At 36.0% G+C, this 22,208-nt stretch overlaps 2 protein-coding genes across 3 annotated transcripts; both read right to left on the bottom strand.

The window, feature by feature from the left end:
• Positions 1-1,353: 1,353 nt before the first annotated feature.
• LOC132311220 (ATP-dependent zinc metalloprotease FTSH 2, chloroplastic-like) lies at positions 1,354-7,259 on the bottom strand. 2 transcript variants are annotated; one of them, XM_059809045.1, is made up of 5 exons: positions 7,120-7,259; positions 4,109-5,324; positions 3,705-4,018; positions 2,245-2,485; positions 1,354-1,823 (listed from the first exon to the last, which is right to left on the bottom strand). In XM_059809045.1, exons 2-5 carry the CDS (start codon positions 5,294-5,296, stop codon positions 1,485-1,487), a joined length of 2,082 nt encoding a protein of 693 aa, XP_059665028.1. In that variant the 5' UTR covers positions 5,297-5,324; positions 7,120-7,259; the 3' UTR covers positions 1,354-1,484. The 2 variants fall into 2 exon arrangements, with proteins under 2 accessions (XP_059665028.1, XP_059665027.1); XM_059809044.1 differs by having other exon boundaries at positions 7,116-7,256.
• Positions 7,260-9,232: 1,973 nt separating this feature from the next.
• On the bottom strand, positions 9,233-12,300 carry LOC132311219 (uncharacterized). The gene is made up of 3 exons (XM_059809043.1): positions 12,053-12,300; positions 11,831-11,910; positions 9,233-10,046 (listed from the first exon to the last, which is right to left on the bottom strand). The coding sequence occupies exons 1-3, from the start codon at positions 12,185-12,187 to the stop codon at positions 9,452-9,454; spliced, it is 810 nt and encodes a 269-aa protein (XP_059665026.1). The 5' UTR covers positions 12,188-12,300; the 3' UTR covers positions 9,233-9,451.
• Between the last annotated feature and the right edge of the window lie 9,908 nt (positions 12,301-22,208).

Genomic DNA, 22,208 nt, shown 5'->3' with positions numbered 1-22,208 from the left:
TACTTTAATATCTGTAACAAAATTTAGGTTGTATATGGTATAGTTAGGAAAATGAAGAACAAAAAAATTAAATTAATACAACCAACTTTAAATAATTTTTTCATTAATACAACCAACTTTAAATAATTTTGTCATAAATTCTGCATAAACGACAAAAATATATTGCATGGGTGTACTACGAATACTAACAGAAAGATCAAGGGAAAAAAAATTACGGAAGCATTTATATATTATTTGTTTTATGTATGACAATAATTACTATTTTGATATTTCTTCAATATATATACTCAAATGAAATCAATTATAAAAAATGATAAACAAATTATTATTAAACTATAGAGTTGCATATGTATTTGTTTATATATAATAATATTATAATATTTGTTTATATATTTGTTTATATCATTTATTTATCAAAAATATATTCAGGCCCTTTTGTTTATATCATATATTTAGGCCCTTTTGGTAAAATTGTGGTTTTTATTTTTTTGTTGTGATTTTATTTATGTAAATAGATAAGTTTCGAAAAGTTGTACTGTCATTTCTGTTAAACCAAAACAAATTAAATTGTTGAATTTTCAAAAAGAGAAAAATATATATATGTTTGGTAAATTTATTTTTTAGTTAAAATTGACTCTTTTATTTACTATTTTGAGTATAATTGAAAAATAATAAAATAATATTCTACATACTATTCAAGTATAATTGAAAAATAATAATAATAATAAAAAATGTACTATTCAATTATAATTGAAAATTAATAAAATTGACTCTTTTATTTACTATTAAAGTATAACTAGATAATAAAATAACTTTTTATTTACTATTCAACTATAATTGAAAAATAATAAAATAATAAAAATGACTCTTTTATTTACTATAGAGTATAATTAATAAATAATAAAATAATATTTTATTTACTATTCATGTATAATTAAAAAAAAAAAATCAAAGGCAAGAACTTGTATTCATATCAAACAGAGAATAATGCATCAGTACAAGCAAACTCTCGAAGAGACTATGAAGTTTAGTAGTAAGAAAAACACAACTATATTCACATCAAAGAGCCCTCCCAGCTAACACATGAGCAACCATATTATGTGAACGAGGCACAAAAACAACTAAAAAAACCTTCAAGAGTTTATTTACTATTAGATTATAATTGAAAAATAATAAAATATTATTTATTTACTTTTAAAGTATACTAAAAAATAATAAAATAACATTTCTCTAATTGTGAAAAATAATAAACTAACAAATAACGTATCCGAAAACCAAAACTTCATTTTGGAGTCGTGAGAATTGTGAAGGAATTGGCAACTAGTTAACAAGGTCTACAAAGAGAACCAAGGCTCAAAAACGGAACTATTCGCATTCTGATCCAAATGAGTCATTTTTCCTGCTTACAAATGTGGGAAACATTACAGAGTATTACATTTACACTGATCAGCAGTGTAAATTACAAGTGTTGTATAACTATGCTATCATACAGCGACTGGAGAAGCTACAGAGGGAGTCACGCGATTTTCAGCTGGAATTTCAGTGAATTCAGAGAGAATTGCCCGGAATTCATCTCCGGTCATTGTTTCCTTCTCAAGAAGAACTTCCACGATCTTGTCAATTGCTTCACGGTTGCTCCGTATCTGGCTCAATGCAATCACATATGCGGAGTCTGAAATCTTCTTGATAGCGGTATCAATGTCTTCAGCGAGCCTTTCTGACATTGAATTCCTAGCCATCATTCTCATGATGACGTCACCACTCTGAGCTGAGTCCATAAGTGACCACGGGCCAATTTCAGACATTCCGAATGTGGTTACCATCTGCAAATAGATCAATTAAACCCCCTAAATTTCATGAAAAATGTCGAATGAACTCATCAATGGAAAAGAGTCTTTATAGCCGATTGATAAATAAAAAAAATAGGAACATCGGGCAAAATACAGATGAGGGCTACTGATTGGACAGGAACGAGCTCTTCACTGCAAGAATTTTAAATTTCTGGATAACTCCAGGATGAAGAAAAAACTTTTTGGCACATAAATTTTTTTTACAAACCGAAGTTAACTATAACCATAATAGGTTGTAATACTTTTACAAACTCAGCAAATAATTCAGAGTTTGAATTTTTGTTTCCTCAATTATTTGACGAGGATTCATTTCAGTTATGGCTGGGATCAGATTGATGTTCATAAAAAAATTAGAAAACTCGCTTGAAAGAGAAATCTGGTATGGATCATTTACCTGCTTGGCCAAACCAGTGATCTGCTGCAAATCGCCGGCTGCACCTGTGGTCACCTCAGGCTCACCAAATATCACCTCCTCAGCTGCTCTACCACCAAGACCACCAACAATTCTTGCAAAGAGTTGCTGCTTAGAAATCAAGGTCGGGTCATCCGCAGGAATGAACCAGGTGAGACCTCGTGCCTGACCACGTGGGACAAGGGTCACCTTTTGAACAGGATCATGCCCTGGAGTCAGAGTTCTGCATGAAAAAGAAAATAAAGCATTAGTGAAATTATTTGAATTACCATTTTTATTATAAATTGGTTTAACACAATATACAGACCATGCGGTTACCAAATCCAGTATAAAATAAATTCTGTACACTGATATCCATGAAATATTCAACAAAAAAACTACTCCACAAATAGAAAAGGCAGCTTGCTTCAAATAAACTCAATCCTCACTATCATAAGTAAATGGAGCACAAATCCTCAATTCCAAAGCCAACTAATTCAACTTGCATCCATTAATGATTAGTTTAAAGTTAACTTACTGTTCCACATATGAAAAAGTGAGATTTCTTCATGTGGAATAACAAATTGAAGACAAATAGATGTGAATGTGTACATGTCTCTGCTGCATATATCATTAGACACGTTTCATACATTGACATAGTAACACATTTCACATGTTCTATATTTGCTTGAACAAAATAAAATCTCTGACAGGAAATCAAATCTTTAATTACGAAATCAAAATAAGATTAAAGTATGCAAGGCGCCTCTCCCTGTTGACAATTGCCTTGTCAAACAGCGCTGACATACACCCCATTTCCACCCATGTCTTACACTTGTTTGATATTTCTATGTGGCACATTAACTCTTAAAATATGAGAAATAAAATCCATAATTTTCAGCTTGCATATTTTATATACTCAAACAAATGTATTTGTTATGCCTAAAACTACAAGAATGTTTTCTCATTTTTGGTAGGGTCCAAAGCTTTTATCAAGGTTACAGCATTTCCTTATTCACAAAAGCAGAAAAATTGCCTGTACCACATACTTCATTAACCATTGTATGCTAACAATGTCACAGATTTACGTCACCATAATCAAACGACCGAGAAGTTCTTTCAACATTAGATCCCTAATTCTGGATCCAGAAGTTATGAGGGGTAAAGAAACATGTCTACTAATTATTACACACCTAAACAAGATGGAATAGAAAATAGAGGCTTTTAACAACCATGTAGATCACAATTTTTACACTAATTATTGCACAACCAAACAAAATGGGAGTAGAAAATGTTACCAAGATAAAGACTACCAATTCATATTCAAGGCTAGCTCAAAATTGTAGAATAATGTGCAATGTGACCTTCTTATAAGAACTAAAGTTTGTATTAATATTAATAAAAAAATTGGAATTGGTAACGTCAAACATTAATAACAAAGATGTTGACATTTTTCTACTTACCCACAAATGGCATGGCCGACTTCATGATATGCCACAAGACTTTTGCTCTTCCCATCAGTCATAGTTGTTCCTTCCATTCCAGCCACAATCCTATCAATTGAATCATCAATCTCTTTTGGTGAGATTGCCGTCTTTGCACGTCGACCAGCCAATATAGCTGCCTCATTTAAGAGGTTTGCAAGATCTGCTCCGCTAAAACCAGGTGTTCTCATGGCTACCACATCAAGAGAGACATCCGCATCAAACTTTTTGTTGCTGCCGTGAACTTTTAAGATCTCTGTTCTTCCCCGTATATCTGGAACATCAACCATTACCTGCAGCAGAGCTTCAAATTAAGTATTTCTAAGATATTTAAGAATGCACAAAAAAAAAAAAAAAAAAACATAAGAGTTATACTTTCTTACCTGTCTGTCAAATCGCCCTGGTCTCAACAAGGCAGAGTCAAGTATGTCTGCCCGATTGGTCGCTGCAACTACTATAATACCAGTATTTCCCTCGAAACCATCCATTTCTGTCAAAAGCTGATTGAGGGTCTGTTCCCTTTCATCATTCCCTCCTCCAATTCCAGTTCCTCTTTGCCGCCCAACAGCATCGATTTCATCAACAAATACAATACAGGGAGCATTCTCCTTGGCTTTCTTGAAAAGATCACGAACTCGAGAGGCACCAACACCAACAAACATCTCAACAAACTCCGAACCTGAGATGGAGAAAAATGGAACACCAGCTTCACCAGCAATTGCCTTGGCTAGTAGGGTCTTTCCAGTTCCTGGAGGACCAACAAGAAGAACCCCTTTAGGAATACGAGCCCCAATAGCAGTAAACCTCTCAGGCTTCTTCAGAAACTCCACCACCTCCATGAAATCCTGCTTTGCTTCATCTACTCCAGCAACATCATCAAAAGTCACCCCAGTGTTGGGTTCCATCTGAAACTTGGCTTTAGACTGACCAAAAGAAAGGGGGAATCCAGGTCCACCGGGACCTCCCATTCCTCCAGAGGAGCGCCTTGATAGAAGGAACAGACCCCCTATTAAGATCAGTGGGAAAGCCAGATTTCCAATCAAGTTGAATAATAGAGAACCTGAGTCTTCTTGAGCATTGTGTGCAGCAAAGTCGATGTTCTTTTCCCTGAACTTCTGAAGGAGCTCCTGACTGAGTCCAGGGAGTTGTACCCGAACTCGCTGCACCCGATTACCCAACTCTGGAGAAACAGCCTCAACAATAGCTATGGTTCCATTCTCAAATAAATCTACTCTTGTCACCCTGTCCTTGTCCAAATACTCCAAAAACCTAGAATAAGACATTCTGGAGGAAGAAACACCTTGTTCATCAGCATAGGCTTTCCCACTACCAAGTAATCCAGATACACCAAGTCCCACATTACCAAGCAACAACTTTAGAAGGCCTCGTCTTCCCTCATGCTGCCTTTGGTCTAGAGATGCTTTTATGAGAACTGGTTTTGATGCCTTGCCCAATAATGGAAGGCTTGAGGAAGGAAATAGATGCCTGCCATAGAACTCCTCACTTAAACTTGGTTTAGTGCTACATTTAGACAAACCATTTCCCACTAGGCATACTGATGATGCGGCCATCTACAGTATAATGACCCAGAACCGAATGCTGGACAGAAAAAATTATTTGAATATTAGTTTAACAACGGAAGACATATATAGATAATATAAAAACAAAGTAAATGCATAGAATAGTCATTCGAAATCAATTCAACTAAAAAAAACTATCATAAAGGATAATTGTGAATCAGCAAAAACAACATAGAGAATATGATGTTAGGAAGGAGCATAATCCATTATAGGGTCCAAAGTAACATAATTGACTTTTTCCTACTTTCTTTTCTTTCATTCTTTTGGATTTATTCACTCTGCGGTGAATTTGATTTGATTTATTCGGTTCTGGGTCATTACTACAGTATAATGACCCAGAACCGAATGCTGGACATAAAAAATTATTTGAATATTAGTTTAACAACGGAAGACATATATAGATAATATAAAAACAAAGTTAATGCATAGAATAGTCATTCGAAATCAATTCAACTAAAAAAAACTATCATAAAGGATAATTGTGAATCAGCAAAAACAACATAGCGAATATGATGTTAGGAAGGAGCATAATCCATTATAGGGTCCAAAGTAACATATTTGACTTTTTCCTACTTTCTTTTCTGTCATTCTTTTGGATTTATTCACTCTGCGGTGAATTTGATTTTGTATTGGATATGTTTCATCAGCTTGGCAAAGAATATCAGTGAATATAATATTCTATTGGGTTTTGGCTTAGTCAGAATAACCTTGGTGAAAGTACATCATTTAAAACAACCTTCTGATACAATGTTTGAGATAAATTAAAAATTGTGAGCACAGAACTAAAAATCATTCAAAAATTCCAGTTCAAAAAATAAAAAAGACGAAAAGAAGATCAACTGCTTCATCTATCTCATATAAATAAGGTAATATTTCAATGAATAAAATGAAAAAGAGAGGACCACATAAACAGGCACCGCACAAAAACAAGACACATAGTTAGTTCACCATCATTGACACAGAAAATCCTTTGCAGTTCTATAAGAGATAGAGAAACCCATTGCCAAAACTTGTTAGGAAAGAGTACTACTTTAAACAATGCCTCCATCCTATACTGAGAGCTTGGTAAGCAAAGAGAGCAACATTTACTGCCAAAATTTAGGATGAAGAAGACACACAATAGAGTATAACCGAATTTCAATCCAAACATTGTAAAAATAGCATGAAAGCACCGGAATAAAGCAATTCTACAAGTTATGCTTCATAAGCAAGAAGCACCCAACTTATGAAGCATGAACTAAACCTATTTGTCCTATCTATAGTTCTCCTATCTTTCTTCTGATAAATTGCGTATCTTAATTCACAAGATTCTGGAATAATTCTTATTGCAAAATAATACAATTACTTAAACTATATTAAAAAAAAAAAAAAAAAAAAAAAAAAAAAAAAAAAACCCACAAACTCCGTATGATTTTTCTTTGAATTTTTTCAAAACAATCATAGAAATAAACTGCAGTAGGTCCAAATATAAATAAATGGGTAATAAAAAATAAAACCCATGAATTATATATTTTCCCTTAATAATTGACAGTTTCTTAATTAAGAAATTTGAGACCCACAAAACTTAGCAGATAAACTAGTCTGCAATTGAACTGATGTCAAAACAAGCACACTTCAGTTCACACCCTCTTTCAATGAATCATAGTTATGGTCACACCACACAACTAAACCACAATTGTTCAATAACCAACCTCAACTAATCTATAAAGCAATAAACGAAAGCATCAAATTTGGACCTTCTTAACAATTATAGACAACAATTGATCGATTTGAGGAAAAGAAGAAATAGAAATGAGGAAGAAGTGCTTACTAACTTGACTCAGATGAGTCCCAAGTATAATAAACGATGAGGTGTTGAGATGGTGCGGTGTTGCGCAGAGAATACTGCGCTCAAGCGGAGAGGGGATATATATATAGAGAGAGAGACAGAGAGAGAGGGAGTATGCGGTGTACAAACAACTGCCGTGTCTATCTTCTACTACTTCTAGATATTTTGACAATGGGAAATGGTTTGCGCACCAAAAGTCCGAACCCAAATATGAGAGAGTCTGGTGGGCGCGTATCGACTGCTGCACCACTTATTTTTCTTAAAGGGTATGGACTTTGGAGTTTGGACTTCCATGTGCCTTTCATTGTTTTTTATTTTTATTATTATTATTATTATTATTATTATTTTTGAAAAGTTCAAAAAATCGTAATGCAGTTGATAATTGCTTTTAAAATACACAAAGTAGTCAAATGAGTTGACAAATAAGTAATCCCACAATTCAAGATAAAATTGCAAATTAAAATTTGTGAAGTATGGCTTTTTCCTTCTTGAAATACTCAACATTCTCTTTAAAAATGAGAGATTATAATAACCCTAATAGTGAACAACAGCAACTCCAATATTGGTTTTAAATATAAATTATAGTCAAGTACAAAAAAAATTCATAAATTATTTTCTGATTCGGAGATTCCGAACAAGACACGAAGAAAATTTGTGATGCTTACAACACTCCATCTACGTCGTGTTTAGACTTCTCGATTTTAAAAATAATCATGTTCAAGATGTTATCTCTCAAATACCAGACCTGAGCAAATTGCACATGTGATTGGAATGTGACATGTCAAGTGATAAAAAAAATTTAAAAATAAAAAATTGTTTCATATATTTTTATTTGAAAAAATACTTTTGCTCTCAAGCCTTTAGTCCAAATGCAAAACTGAAATAGCTACGCAATGAAGTTTAGAACTCCTATTATGTTGTTATTATTGTTTATTTAAAGAGCATTGCTAAAGAAGCCATTTGTTGGGGGATTAATTGTTAATTATTAAATAATGTTCGACCACGTGGTTCAGATCAATCCAAATAAATCAAAATCAAATAAGATACAGCAAACAAATATGAACATGGATTATGATTTAAGGAATTTGAAACGTGAAAAGTATGTGCATGTATTTTGTTTTCTTGTAAAATTGTGATTCAGAACAAATATGAACATGGGTTATGATTTGAAGAATTTGAAACCTGAAAAGTATGTGCATGTGTTTTGTTTTCTTGTAAAATTGTGATTCAGTTTTTGACCATATAAATGCTCCATTCATAAAAAGTTTCATTGTACAGCCACTTTAACTTGTTTTATATTGAAAAGTTGAGATTATAAGAAAGCCTTATTGCAGTTAATAGCTCCTAAGAAAACAAAGATAGTATCAAGTGTGTATGAGTTGTCTTAAATGGAGAGAAGAAATAATTAGGAGAGAAATGAGATCAGTTAAGTAATACTTTCATAATTTCGAAACTACACTCAATAATTGAAAGAAAAAACTTGTCATATCACTTGAGTCCCATCTCATAAAAGAGTACGATAATAATTTGGTTATTATTCATTCATTTTTTTTCTCTCCAATACTTTTTCCAAACAAGGATATTATCATTTTCTTTTTTTTCCTCCATAATTTATCCAAACATAAACAGAGATTATTGTCATTATTTCTCTTCTTTTCTTTTCTCTCGTAACTAATGTTGTCCTGGGCTACGTAAACCACTTTCTACCATTTATCATTTCATTTCTCTAAGCCATCTCATATTCTCTGGTTTATGTGCTTTCTTTCTCATGTCTTAAATCTCTTTCTCAGGTTAACTTTTAGTTCAGAAGGATTCTGTTGAGAAGATACAAAGTTTCCATGATCATTGGCTACAAATAAGAGATGGAATGTTGTGGAGGGAAAATAATTCCCCACCAATAGAAGGTTGACACATCAGCACAAGAGGAGACCACCAAAAAATATGAAGAATATTTAACTTCCAACTTGAGCATTGACACGAAGAAAGGGCCGGGTTAACCAAGCACGATAGACTGGACTCGTTAAGAACGCCCGAATAGTGTGATTTCAAGCCTAAACTACGAATAGTAGTATGCTATAATTGAGATTGCAATGCGAATCTTAGAAGAACTCAATCATTTAGAATTTCTTATAAATAGAGGTCAAGACCTCGAATAAAAGATATATGAGCTTTGCTTTATCGATCTGAGTTTTGAGTTATTAGTTCATTTTCTTTGTTGATTTATGTTCTTAAGCATTGTGTGATAATAGGTTGACATTTCAAAGACCACACTGCCGCTAGTAGTAAGCACATTCTGTCGTCCTCTGCTTGCTACCGCATCAGCGGGTCATATTCCTCCATTCAAAAGCATCCTCCATGGCTCTTATAATAGAAATGAGATCTCCTGAAATTGAATCACTGCGTGGCATCACATTATTGTTGACTCGCGGCGCTGCACTTTGTCTAACTTGCTCGCAGAGTGCAAACCGACAAACTGGGCACTGACCATGGCTCTTTATCCATGGCACAATGCAGTCCTCATGGAACATATGACCACAGGGTGTGGTCATAACCATCTGTTGAGACTCTAAATCTTCCAAGCAAACGGCACAAGCTTTGCCATCATCGTCTTGCTCTTTTCCCTTGTCATTGAAACTGTTTCTGGCACGGTCTCTGTAATAAAAGCTGTGTCTCTTTGCTAAGCTTTTTGGCATGGGATTGTAAATTTCTGTCTTCATGTTTTTCAAGGCCGCGTATTGCTGATCTTTAGTCAATCTGGACTCCTCATCTTGTGCAGGGACTTGCGTAGTCCTTTGTCCCGCGAACCTTGGATGGGACTCCTGGAGGAACTGTCCGAGCCTAGGGTTCATCTCTCTTGGCAAATCATTGTCGAGGACTAGAAGTCGTATAGGAGAATGAGATGGAGCTGGAAAACTGCAAATTGATCCATGTTTGATGGTAGCAAATTAATCAGACAGAGATGGAAAAAGTTTTCTATATAATGTGTCAGTAGAAAATTAGAAATGTAAAAAGCCATGAAAGTGGACATATGTAAGGCAAAATGAGATGATTCATTTCCATTTGGGTTCTAAATGCCTGCCAAATAGTCAATTCTGTTACTAGCTAATTGCATTTCACGGCTTTTTATTTTTTAGTTAATAATTTGAAACAAGGTCCCTTTAAACTATATGCATATATAGTATATGGTAGCATTTCTTGGAAGCATGAAATGAGACCGCGTTTAGAAGAAATTATCAGAGGTTGAGGAAGGGGTTGTTCTTAGGAATTAAAGGTTGCAGGTGCAGGAAACTTTTGCATAATCACATTTGTAATCTAAAGCATTGTTGGAAAATTTATATTTTGAAAAGCCGAGATCAGTTAGACCTCTTTTACTCTAGTGTTCCACCCATGACCCTGCTATCAATGATTTTTCCTCAGTATTATGCACCTTGTGGCACAAATACCAGGAGGTAAACATGCAAGGATTCACATCACATGTTGGCACCACTTGTAGATGTAGACTTCAGAAACTAATTGTGTTTGACTGCATGTACTCTTTAAACTGTAGGACTCTAGTTTTGGTCATGGGAGTGATAGTGTTCAAACTTTTAACAGTGTTTGTGCCAATATTGTGTTGCATTTGGAAATCAACTTCTTTATAAGTTCCATGTACATGAACAACTCCGACGAGTTAAGGGAGAGCTTGTAAATAGCACAGGAGGGTGTCTGATGGGGAACGGGCTATGATGATTTTCAAGGATGATGAGTCGCACATGTTCAAGCTCTACTTTTGGAGAAGGGGCAAAGATGGATGAAATTAGGGATTATGTAATTAGGTTTTATTTTAATTGTTTTTTGTTATTTTTGACAATGTTCTATTTTTAGGGATATTTTAGTGTTTTAATATTTTAGGGTTTGATTATGCTTTGCCTATATAAAGGCTTCTTTGTGAACAAATAATTAAGTTTTGGAATATTGAATATTATCGTTGAGCTTGCGAACTCTCCCTTTGTGTCTTCTCTCCCTCGTGTTCTTGCTTTTCTCAATCCCTTAATTTATCCATCCTACCTCCTTCAATCTTCAATCTGATTCTCATTCCATTCGTCTGTCCTCTCACCTCCATTGTCTAGCCTCATCTAATATTCTCATTCTCATCCCCTTTCTTTATTTTGGTTACTATTTAAACACTACTTGTCCTACAACGTTGTGAGTTTTTTGCTCTAAACATTAATTTGTACAAGAGCATACAATTATATATCAAAAACTTAATAAATAAACCATATCTATAATAATATTATCAATAAATAAGATTGGTCATTTTTCTTGGGAAGAATAGTTGAAGGTCGGGAAATTGACAATATATATATATTTGTTTAAATTCTTGAAACTGTAAAATTAGAGTACAGTAACTCCCTCCCTCCACACCCCCACACAAAAAAGTTTGATGGATGAAATTGTTGTTATATCTTTGACTTGTCTCGAGTTAATCTGTGACTTCTACAACGGAACTGAAAATTTGCAATATTTTTAAATAAATAAACCATATCTATAATAATATTGTCAAAAACAAAAATTGTATAATAGATGAAATTATCCGACACATCTAACTTGGCTAAGTTACTTTGAAACTGTCAGTTGAAAATTGCAAATATAGAAGATTTTGAGTAAGATATAGATTAAACACTCTTCAAACAGGTTTGGAAATAAGCAGTAATTACCTGGCTAAGCCAAAAGGAGGTCCTGTGATCACTCTTTCCTCATGTGTCCACCATGGTTCCTGTGCACCTCCACTGGCATTCTAGAAAACACACCAAGACAACTGAAATCAATATCTAATTATCGCATAGGCGAAAATTAAGTCAATCTTGTTCAGCAAAATTTGTAATAATTCAGCTTAATTCTTTTATGGTTTCAAATTATATGTGCAAAAAGATACTAACCCGAGTTGCTCCATAGGAAAGTGATCGGGGGAACACCGTGAGGTTCCAGTCATTACTGTTAGGAGCATGGGAACCATAACTTTGTCCATACCGCCAATTCCCAGGTGTTGGCGCGTTGTTGGTGCGGTTGCTCATGGCTGCTTCTTCTTCTTCTTCTTCCTGATGATTTCTGGAATTTCAGTTATAGGAAGAAGTAATGCTTTCTTTGGGCTAGCTGTGGAATTTCAGTTTTATAATCCTTTGTTTTTATGCTGATATGCACCTAGTGAATATATACCCCATCTTTTCATTCTTTCAGTTTTTTTGTCTTTTTTCTTTATTCTATGCTAAATGTAATAGTGTGATTCTTTGCCCATTTAAGAGATGCTCTTTCATGGGAAAAAAAAGATGAAGTAGATTTGAAGGAAGGAATCCAATTCTTCACACAGCTGGTTGGATATATGTCTTGACCTTTCTGTATGTGAATATGGTGTGCCACTACGATATGACATTGAATTGTGAGTCATCAGACATGGGGTGGGCATTTGATCCGTCAATATGTAAGTCTGGTCCGATTTGATCTTATCCATGCAGATCAAATTGGATTGTTAAAAAATAATATTGGACTATTTAAGAAAATCTCAATTGGCTAATCCGATCGACCTGTTATTCTACGGATCCGATCCGATCTATTATCCCACACATCGGTGGCCGATTTATATTTTTCTAATCTGTTGAGACCGGATTGGATTAGGATTGATGCCTAATCCTATCCGTGGTCATCCCTAATCTGACAATGAGCATTGACTTGCGCATCTATGATCATTCACCCAACACACTATAATATACAAACTCGTACACCATGTAGCTAGTGTGATGGTTCATAAATTAGGGATCATGATCCTCTCTTGTTCATCTTTTCGTTCAGTGTCGTCCTGTGAGTTTAAAACGACAACCTAGCAACTTTAAATCAACAACTGCATAAATGTATTGAATTCTCAATTTAATAATTTTCGAGTATTGTAACACAATCTAACATGTTGCATGAGTATTGCATATATATGTGATGTGGCCTGTGACCGTGTAGTGTGTTGCACTATTGATTTAATAGTGCACAAGATGGATACTGCACGGTGAGAAACAGGAGAGAATCCATTTCAAACTTGATGTCATCTTCATCTTTTTGGCAATGCAAATTTCTTTTATGCAACAACTTGCACTTTCAAACCTCAATTAAATCTTCTCTGATGGTACCATGATAAGTGGAATGCAAGGTAAGCACTTAGAATCGTCCAAATTGACGGTCACAGCTGGGTTAAAAAAGATCAATGTGCAGGTGGTGTGACACATTTAAATGATACATGTAGTTGTTGTAAAGCATATTGGCTTTTCCTCTCCTGTAAAGCAAAATATGTCAGCAGATGCATTAATTAGTACAAGGGATCTTGAAAAAATGTATAGCTTCCTTTCGGCTATAAATTTCAAAATAAATTCTCATCTAGTAGAACTCCTAGTTCTCCAACACAATAACCAATAAACATAATAATAATAATAATAATAATGATAATAGGAAAATAGAAATGTTTTCAGAAAACAAATACAGGTAGGTATTCATTCACCACTGAGATTACAATTTCAGAGGCCTCTGTTTCATGTTATACTTTCTGAGGACAGAAAAACAACCTTTCATTCGGCCTCTCAAGAGCAGACAATACATGATCCTATGACTCAAGAGAATATCTTAAATTCATCAGAGCTAAGTTAACACCATCACAAATTCAAATAAGAAGTATGCAATGAAGAGGAAAAATAATCATCCAAAACCACAGAAACAACATTTATAATCCATTGCGCTTTTGGGCTTCTTATACTTCTCTCAGATGCTAAACTATCCAAATTGACACCACCTCCTCTGTTGTCGCAAATTCTTCATAAATAAAGTCATAGGGTGCTAGAGAAAGTATGAAAAAATATATAGATTTATATTACCATCAAGAAGTAACACGAGAGAAAGGAAACTAGCTGTAAGAATATTTGCCAACCTGAAATTGGAACAAGCCCAAAGTGTTCTACATAGGTTAAAAATGAGTACATCATGTTTTTAAGCATCTAAAAAGGATCAATTTTACTTCAAACTTGCTGATTTCAGGATTTCGGGCAATCTTGCATTTCATCTTTATCTAAGTGATTCTACATTAGTGTTATCAAAGTCCAAAGGCCGGCACTAGAGGTCCTTTAGAGCCTAGGCGCAAGGTGACACGCACCTGAATGAAGCAAGGCGCACAATTGAAAAATTAAATTACTATTAAAGCATATTTGTATTCCATATTAAAGGAGCAAATGTTGTCAAAGGCGTACCTAGTCACCAAACAGGCTCAAGTGTTGTGCTTGTATGAGCCTAGGCGCACCCCTTTGACAACACTGTTCTACATCTAACTATGACAGTACAAAATTGTACATTATTTTCAATATGAGACAATGGACCTGTTTATCCAATTATTTTTAGGCAAATGGAAAGATTACATGTGACAAGTTCCAGTGGGCTTGCCACACTAGAATATTGCTTAAATATTCAAAAGAGGAAGTTATATTGTGGCATTATTGAAGATTGATTTTATGCCACGAGGACTATTTACCAATGAGAAGGAAGCATGTGGCGAGTTCCAATGGAACTTGCCACGCTGAAAGCACAAATGTGACTTCACGTAGCAATCTAAAGCAAGGATCAATAGGCCAATTATATTTCACCACGTAGGATCTTTAAAGGTAAGAAAATGGCGATTCTTATAAAGACTTACCATTTTAGATCAACGGCCCGATTTCCTAATGATGGAAAATAAGAAGTGCATGGAAATACTACTATACATGCAACCTTATGCAATTATTCAAGACAAGACTCATCCAACCAATCCGTTTTCAACACATGGAGTCTATGCTATAATGGTGTTGGTAAACCAATATAAAAGTGACACATGGCGAGTTCCATGGAGCTTACTTGGTATATCAACTCTTTTAAAAGTTGTTGTTATAAAGGGTTATTGAACAAAAGCGTGTGTTTTCAAAATCCCCAATATAGCAAGACTAAGTTGACCAAGCAAAGAAGGGTGAACGTGGTGCTAAATCTTTTCCAACTTTTTAGGAGAATGCCGACAAATATGCAGCCATTATCTATGCTAAGTCAAATACAGAGTTGCAAAAGAAAAGGGATGTGGGTGATCATCTGCAAAAATGGCTAGTGTATGTGTGTGTGTATATATATATATACACACACCAAAGATACAACCCATAAGGAGGAAGTTGCGAAAATTATGGAGCACATGACGCCCTGAAAGCAAAACCACAAAGGAAAGTCCAACTAAAGAAAGTTACCAAAGCTAAGGAGAGCATGGGTATATAAATGACAGCTATATACATGCATGATATGTATAGAATTATATAGGAAAAAGGTCTCTGTGGAAGGAAAAGACTATTAGAAACGCGGGATACCTGGCCAAACTCAAATACATCATCAGTTGAAAATGGTGGTTTTTCAAATTGTTACTACCACTGAAATGGCCGAAGATAATGGATAATATGGTTAAAGTAGTGGAGTTATGTGTATGAAGTAAAGGAGGTGACCACACACCAAGAAGAAGAACAATAAAAACATGGGACACTTGGCAGCCCGGACAAGCCAGGTGGAAGTTTCCAATTGCTGCTGGAAACAGTTGTCTTTCCATCTGGGCAGTTCCAAAACGTGGGTATAAGCATTCAACCACTAAAACCACCTCTCAAAAGTTACAGATCATGGAAACATATGATTTTACACATGTCAGCACTATGAAAAATCTGGGGAAGACATGGGACACGTGGCACAATCCGAACATTCCACTTAGAGGGCTCAGAAGCTGTTGAAATTGCCACATTGCCAACTGCTGCAAAGAAACTCTATAAATAGAGCACTTAGGCCTAGAATACAAACCCTGTTCAACACACACAACAATTCAGCATCGTTGCTTATCAATTACATTTCATGTATCTTTACATTCCAGTAATGTATTTTAATTATGTTTAATTTAAGTCCAGCACTTACTTTTCCTACTTTCCAACAAGTAGTCTATAGCACTTATGTGACGTTTCCGATTTTTTTTTCCATTTTTTTAATTTTCTGAAAATTTTGTTGCCGCAAAGATATTTCTGTCATTTCACGTTTTGCATACGGGATTGTGGTTGGGTCCAATTGCAATTGGTACATTTAAATTCATGTGGACTAAGTGGTATGTGCATGTGGTGCATTGTACATGTTATGTGGTGTAGAATTTTGTGACAAAAGAATAATGGAAAATCAAAATTTGAAGTGGAGGGACCCACCACTAATGCATTAGTGGTTTAGAGACCACTCCTTCTCTCTCATTTTTCTCTCTCCCCGTTTCTTCCTCTCTCTCCCTCATTTCCCTTTATTTTTCTTTTCTTTTGGAAGCCAAACTTTGGATCTTGATTTCTCTCTCATTACATGGTAGATTTAAGTGCCGTTTGAGGCAAAACGGAGAGCACGACGAACTCTACACGTGGGTACAAGCAATTTCAGTTTTGGTGCTCCCTAGAGACTTCGAAATTTGGACCCATTTTGAGGGTTTTCGCAATTCTAAGAGGTAGGGGTTTCTAATCCATGAGTTTTTGCCCCCTAGTGAATTAATCCTTGTTAATTGATGCTTAACATGCTTAATTGAGTTGATTACCTCTAATAATGATTTGGTTTTGTAAATGAGATTCATGTTTATGTGTATATGTGGTTTTGTGAGACAAACATGCTTAGATGTTGATTTTACATGTTTCAGTGTTTATATCTTGGTAGAATTTGTTATATGGAAAGCATGTCTATGTGTAGCTTCCATTATGCTTATGGTGCTAGTAATTTCTTTGTAAATTGTTGAATGGGAGCATGTTAAATTGTGTATTGTATGAATCTTTCATGTATCATGGCATCATGAAAGCATATGATGATCATGCATGTGATTGGGTAGCAAAATGGGAAAGAAATTGTTTGATACAAAAGGGGAACTTTTGGGGGAAACAAGTTTTGATGAAAAAAAGTTTTGAGAAAACCCGGTCGCTGCGGAGTCACCAACGGGCCGATAGGTTAATGTAACCTAGAGGGAACTAGGGAGATTGCCCTAGCGTGGTTGAGCTATCTGGGCCCCATAATGACGCTGCGGAGTCACCAAAGGTCAGGGACAGTAGCCAATCCTTCTCTCGGCGCTGCGGAGTCACCAAAGGGGGTTACATTAACAGTTTGAAATTGGTGGATTTGAATTGTTGAAAATGGGGAGCGACATTAACATGCACTGCATTTCATTGCTCCATATTGATTGTGTTAAGACTGTATATTATGTTGTATTTTCCCTACACAGTATGACCCCAATTCCTATTGTCCTATTCCTTGTTTAGGTTCACGGGGACACAAGATGCGTGTCTTAGGTGCCACCTACTGAGCAATTTTCTCACCCCATATATTTATATTATTTTTTTTTCAGGTCTTGAAAATTAACCGGTGGACGACAATCCATCTCAAGCTTGAAAGTTGTTAGAAGGTTGTTTGCTAATTTGTATTTTGACCATTCTATGTATATTCATAGTTGTGGAAATGTAATTAAGTTAGTATTCATGGCCTTGTAACTTAAGAATGAACTTATCTTTTGTTTGATGTAAATGAAACTAATGGAATTATGGTATATATATTTCCATGCAATTGTATCATGTAACGTTGTAAGACAGGGACTTTAAATCACAACCATGTATTTTGGGAATGTAATTATGATAATTTAAATTAATTGGTGTGTGGATGTTCCACCATGAGAGGAACTAAGTAAGGCATGGTGAATGGATGAAAGGGATGTTAGAATGTATTATATGTTTATTGTGCTGGGACAGGTTAAAAAATTCATTTAAACAGGTTGTGGTAGGCCCATTTTTAGGGGAGGTTATGCCAATTTTTTTTAAAATTTTGGCATCAGCTAGGGTCGTTACGAAGATGGTATCAGAGCGATGGTTCAATAACCTTAGGACGACGGGTAGAGGCCTATGTAGGATTGCATGGGAAGTTGTTTGCATGCTAAATTGTTTACATGCCTGTGTGTTACATGATAAAGTGATTAACTGTTTAAGAAGCATGCTTCCTTGCTTACTTGCTTACCTGCTTAATTGCTATGTGATCACATGTTTATATGTTTAAAGTAATGCATATTGTCACCATGATGAGGATTAAAGACTTGTTGATCTTGTTATGATGATGAGTATGAGAGTTATGGCAATGGCAAGTAGTAGGCACGGTTCGTGCAGTATTGTTTATAACGATGATATTGTAAGTTTCATCCACCTCGCATATGTGTATGTGTCCATATCCTTATGTAGTAGTAATAAGGTTAAGCATTGGAATGATCGCTAGTACGTTGGGGTAATTGTCACGGCGTTGACGATTGTGTGAGTTTGACCTGAGATGGCGAGGAGCTCAGTAGCTTCAGGGTTGTTGGGAGCCAATTCTTATCGAACGAATGACGTGGGCTTCTAGCTCGTGGATTGAGCTATTTGGCGTGTAGTCATCCTGAGCACGACTGTAGAACGGGTTCATATGTTATGGCTAGGTGCCCTTATTGTGTGTGAATGTTCAAAGCTTTGAGTCAGGGTTGTATGATTGTGTTGTATTTGATCTCCTTCTTTCTATTCTTAGAATCATGCCTCCGAAGAGACGTAGAGAAGCAGATGATGATGGGGAGCAGGATGAGTTCCTTGATTGGGATCTTTTGGTTAAGAATTTGGTTGAGGCTATGACAAACTTTGTACATGCAGTAGTCATAGAGACCCAGAGGTCGATGGCACAGTCAGTGAGAACAGGGGTTATGGACGGATCAAGAGGCGGAGATTTTTGGAAACAGGTTAAGGAAAGGGATATGTCGTGTGAGAGTCATGTACGGAAAATGTTAAAGGGTGATTCTTCTTATTCTTCTGCTGTTTTTGCTTCACCGCCGGGGACATCCTCTAAAGTCGAGAAGGCTTGCTATAAGTGCAAGCAAATTGGTCATTTGAGAGCGGAGTGCCCTTGGGATTGGCCCAGTTCTGGAGTCTGTTTTGTGTGTGGTCAGCTAGACCATAGGAAGAAGGATTGTCCCAAAAGAGGTGGAATTCCAGTTGGCGAGGTAGGTTCAGAGCAAGGACCGACTCGACCTTCAGTATCACAAATCGGTGTTTAGCTTAGGGAGTCACAGGAATGGGAGACTCAGGGTCGTGTAGCCAGTCCAGTTGTTTCTCCTATTGAGTCACCAGAGAGACCTCCTGTGGATGAAGGTATGTAATGACAATTATGTATAGTATTTCATTAGTGTTTTCCTTGGTGATTGTTCGGATTAACGAGTAATGGAGATGGTGATGGTAGTGGTAATGACGTTGAACTTAGGACACAAAATTTTCTTGCTTAGTCATGTCAATCACCTTAGAAACAATAGGTTAGGTGGTCGATTAAGCGTTCGTGAATGATTGTATTGTAGATGATTCTAAGGAGACAAGTGGGTGTTGAGCATTCCGGATCTTGTGCTCATTTTGTTTGAGGATTTGTTGGCATGGCATTGCCGTATTGAGGTTTTTTTTTTAAGGATATATATATACTGATCATTATGAGGAGTATCGAGAGTAATGTTTGTTCTTTTGTTATGATGATATTGTCTTAAGGATATTTAAGGAATAGTCTTATAATTGTGGTTTGATGGTCCAGTGGGAGGATATGATAGAACTGTGGTTGGAATAAGTGGCAGTAGGGGCATTATGGTGTTTTAGTATGATGCTTGGTGCTAATGAGCAGAGTGGTTTAAGATATAATCCAAATGTAGTTTGGAAATTACGAGTCATTTGTTGTGTGTTGTTAGGTAGGTGATGGATTGTATGCCAGTTGAGGCAATTATGGATGGTGTGAACGTTGGGGTCAGTGAGGACGGTGTTGCTAGATAGACACCCTTTTCTTTGATAAGTCATAATGTCGTTGTGATTGAGGTCACGGGTTTATGTACATGGTGATTAAGGCAGTGTCAACTTCAAAAGGGTAGAGGTAGAACAAGTGATCAGGTGTCGTTATATTTCACAGAGTTTCTCATTTAGAGATTATCGGGTTGGAGGGGACGCGGTGTCCAACTTACAGCAATGTTTCCTAGTGTTAGTATGTTAAGGGCGTTGGTGCTTTTATCTGGTTAGTTTTGGTTAGCGTAGTGTGTGTGAGGTATTTGTGTTAATAGAGCGTGACGGTTTGTTTGTGGCGAGGTCGCCTAGATTGGTGTTCGTAGTTCTCTGTGTGTTACTAGTCGGTTCTTTTCCTAGTGCATAGGAAGTTCATTTCATCTCAGGAGCGAGTGGGGGTCCATGGTTGGACAGTTGATGAGTAACGTGTAATAGGGTGTCGGGTGCATACAGGTGCGAGTTGTTGGTCTCTTGTGAGAGCGGGGCTTGGTACTCTTCCGTTGTTCTAGTCCTGGCAAGGACATCGTTTATTGTGAGTCTTGTCTCTGTCTAGGAGTTGTGTGCATCCATGGAAGGATGGAATTGCGAGTGAGTGTTACTTTGTTAGAGTTTGTCAATTGAGGTTTTGATTGAAGGGGTTGACTTACTTCCACGGAGGGAGGTATAGCCTTAGTTTTGTAGTCCTTGTTTTGAGGATGGTTTTGACTGGTAGAATTTGAGGCACGAGTTGCCAAATGAGGTTTGTATTTCTAATGTTTGTTATTCGCAGTGGTGGCTAGGGAATGTGTCATGAATTGCAATTTGAGAATAATTAAGTGATGTGATATGACTCATGTATTCGGATGATTTTAGAGGTGATTGATTTTAATAGTGACTTAAGGATAAATGTTCGTATTGCTTGGGTGTTATACAACTAGAAAATGATTATGGGATTCCATTGGAGAATAGTAGGGATAATTGACTTTGGTTTTGAGGTTTCAGGCATGAGAGGTCGCATCGAGTGTTTTGAAGAGGTAAGAATTAAACCAAATGGTGATATTGAGTTGTTTACCTGATATAGGTGCTATGAGAAGACTGTGATCTTTTGTGCTAATTGGTAATTATGATGTTTGGGGTCGTTTTGTTTCCCGCTTGTTAAGGGTTGTATGATTAAAGTGCGATTAGGATCTTTAAAGCTGGTATGTGGTTGTATGGCGGTCGGGTTACGTAGAGTGATGGATTGGTTAAAGAGTGGATCTTATAGTTGTTTTATAGACTGTTTAGGGTTGTGTTTGAGGTTTACACCTGAGGACAAGAACGATGTCTATGTCGAGATCAGATTGAGGATGAGAGTGGCCTGGCCAACCATTTCTCCTGAATCAATCCTTCTTTGGCACGATACCGGGTCAAGGTCAATGATCGTTCCAACTTGTTAGTGATAGTGAGAGTATGGTACTGTATGTTGTGTTGGTGTGGCAATGTGGACTTACCTGATTTATCTTAGGTGACGGAAGGTGTTAGGTGGTATTGGGTGTTTGATAACGGGTTAGTGGTACAATCATTGATTATAGAGAATCTCGTTTTGAGGATTTGTGTTCAGAATTCAGAGTAGTACATCTTATTGTTTTGGTGACTCATAATTGTATAATTGTTGGGGAATTCATCATTTAGTTATCTTAAAGTTGACCAGTATTATAATTATCGGTTAGTGTCGTTAGTGGTCATTGTATGATTTTGTAGGAGTATAGCCGTATGTTGGATGACGAGTATTGGATTAGACAGTGACGTGTAGATTGGGAGTCTGATTGTGTGCTGGATGAGGTTTCTCATTTGGGGTCTGAGTTTCCCTTTAGAAGGATGTGTGTGATAGGATGTTGTCATGTTCCAGGTGTTGGCCTAAGGATTTTATCTAAAGGTCAATCTTATGTTTTGATGATTACAAACCATTAATGATGTTTATGTACTAATATTTTCATTGAGTGAAGTATAATTGATCAATCATTCAATCCTCAATGATGAGCTAGAAGTTCCATTTCAAGCATTCCAAACACTCAAGCAATGGATTCAAGGAAGCATCAAATTGCAAGAAATTAAAGAAGAACTCGGACTTCAAAGATCACACAAAGCATTTCAAAGAAAGAAAGAAAGAAAGTCTTCATCAAGCCTAAAAGATCATGGTCAAAGAATGAAGAAAAGAGTAGATAGGATGGTGAGAGCT

Source organism: Cornus florida, unplaced genomic scaffold, assembly GCF_030987335.1.
Source record: "Cornus florida cultivar Cherokee Brave unplaced genomic scaffold, ASM3098733v1 CherokeeBrave_3.0.0_Hap2_Chr06, whole genome shotgun sequence".
NCBI classification, from domain to species: Eukaryota; Viridiplantae; Streptophyta; class Magnoliopsida; order Cornales; family Cornaceae; genus Cornus; species Cornus florida.
This window is presented reverse-complemented; position numbering and strand designations above follow the sequence as displayed.

Bases quoted from the DNA above. Each gene is read 5' to 3' on its own strand.
- LOC132311219 (XM_059809043.1), bottom strand. From the start codon at position 12,187: ATGAGCAACCGCACCAACAACGCGCCAACACCTGGGAATTGGCGGTAT. The intron at 11,911-12,052 runs GTTAGTATCTTT...TGTGTTTTCTAG, and splicing joins TTTCCTATGGAGCAACTCGG to AATGCCAGTGGAGGTGCACA. The intron at 10,047-11,830 runs GTAATTACTGCT...ATCAATTTGCAG, and splicing joins CCTCCTTTTGGCTTAGCCAG to TTTTCCAGCTCCATCTCATT.
- LOC132311220 (XM_059809045.1), bottom strand. From the start codon at position 5,296: ATGGCCGCATCATCAGTATGCCTAGTGGGAAATGGTTTGTCTAAATGT. The intron at 4,019-4,108 runs GTAAGAAAGTAT...GCTCTGCTGCAG, and splicing joins CAGGGCGATTTGACAGACAG to GTAATGGTTGATGTTCCAGA. The intron at 1,824-2,244 runs GTAAATGATCCA...ATCTATTTGCAG, and splicing joins TCACTGGTTTGGCCAAGCAG to ATGGTAACCACATTCGGAAT.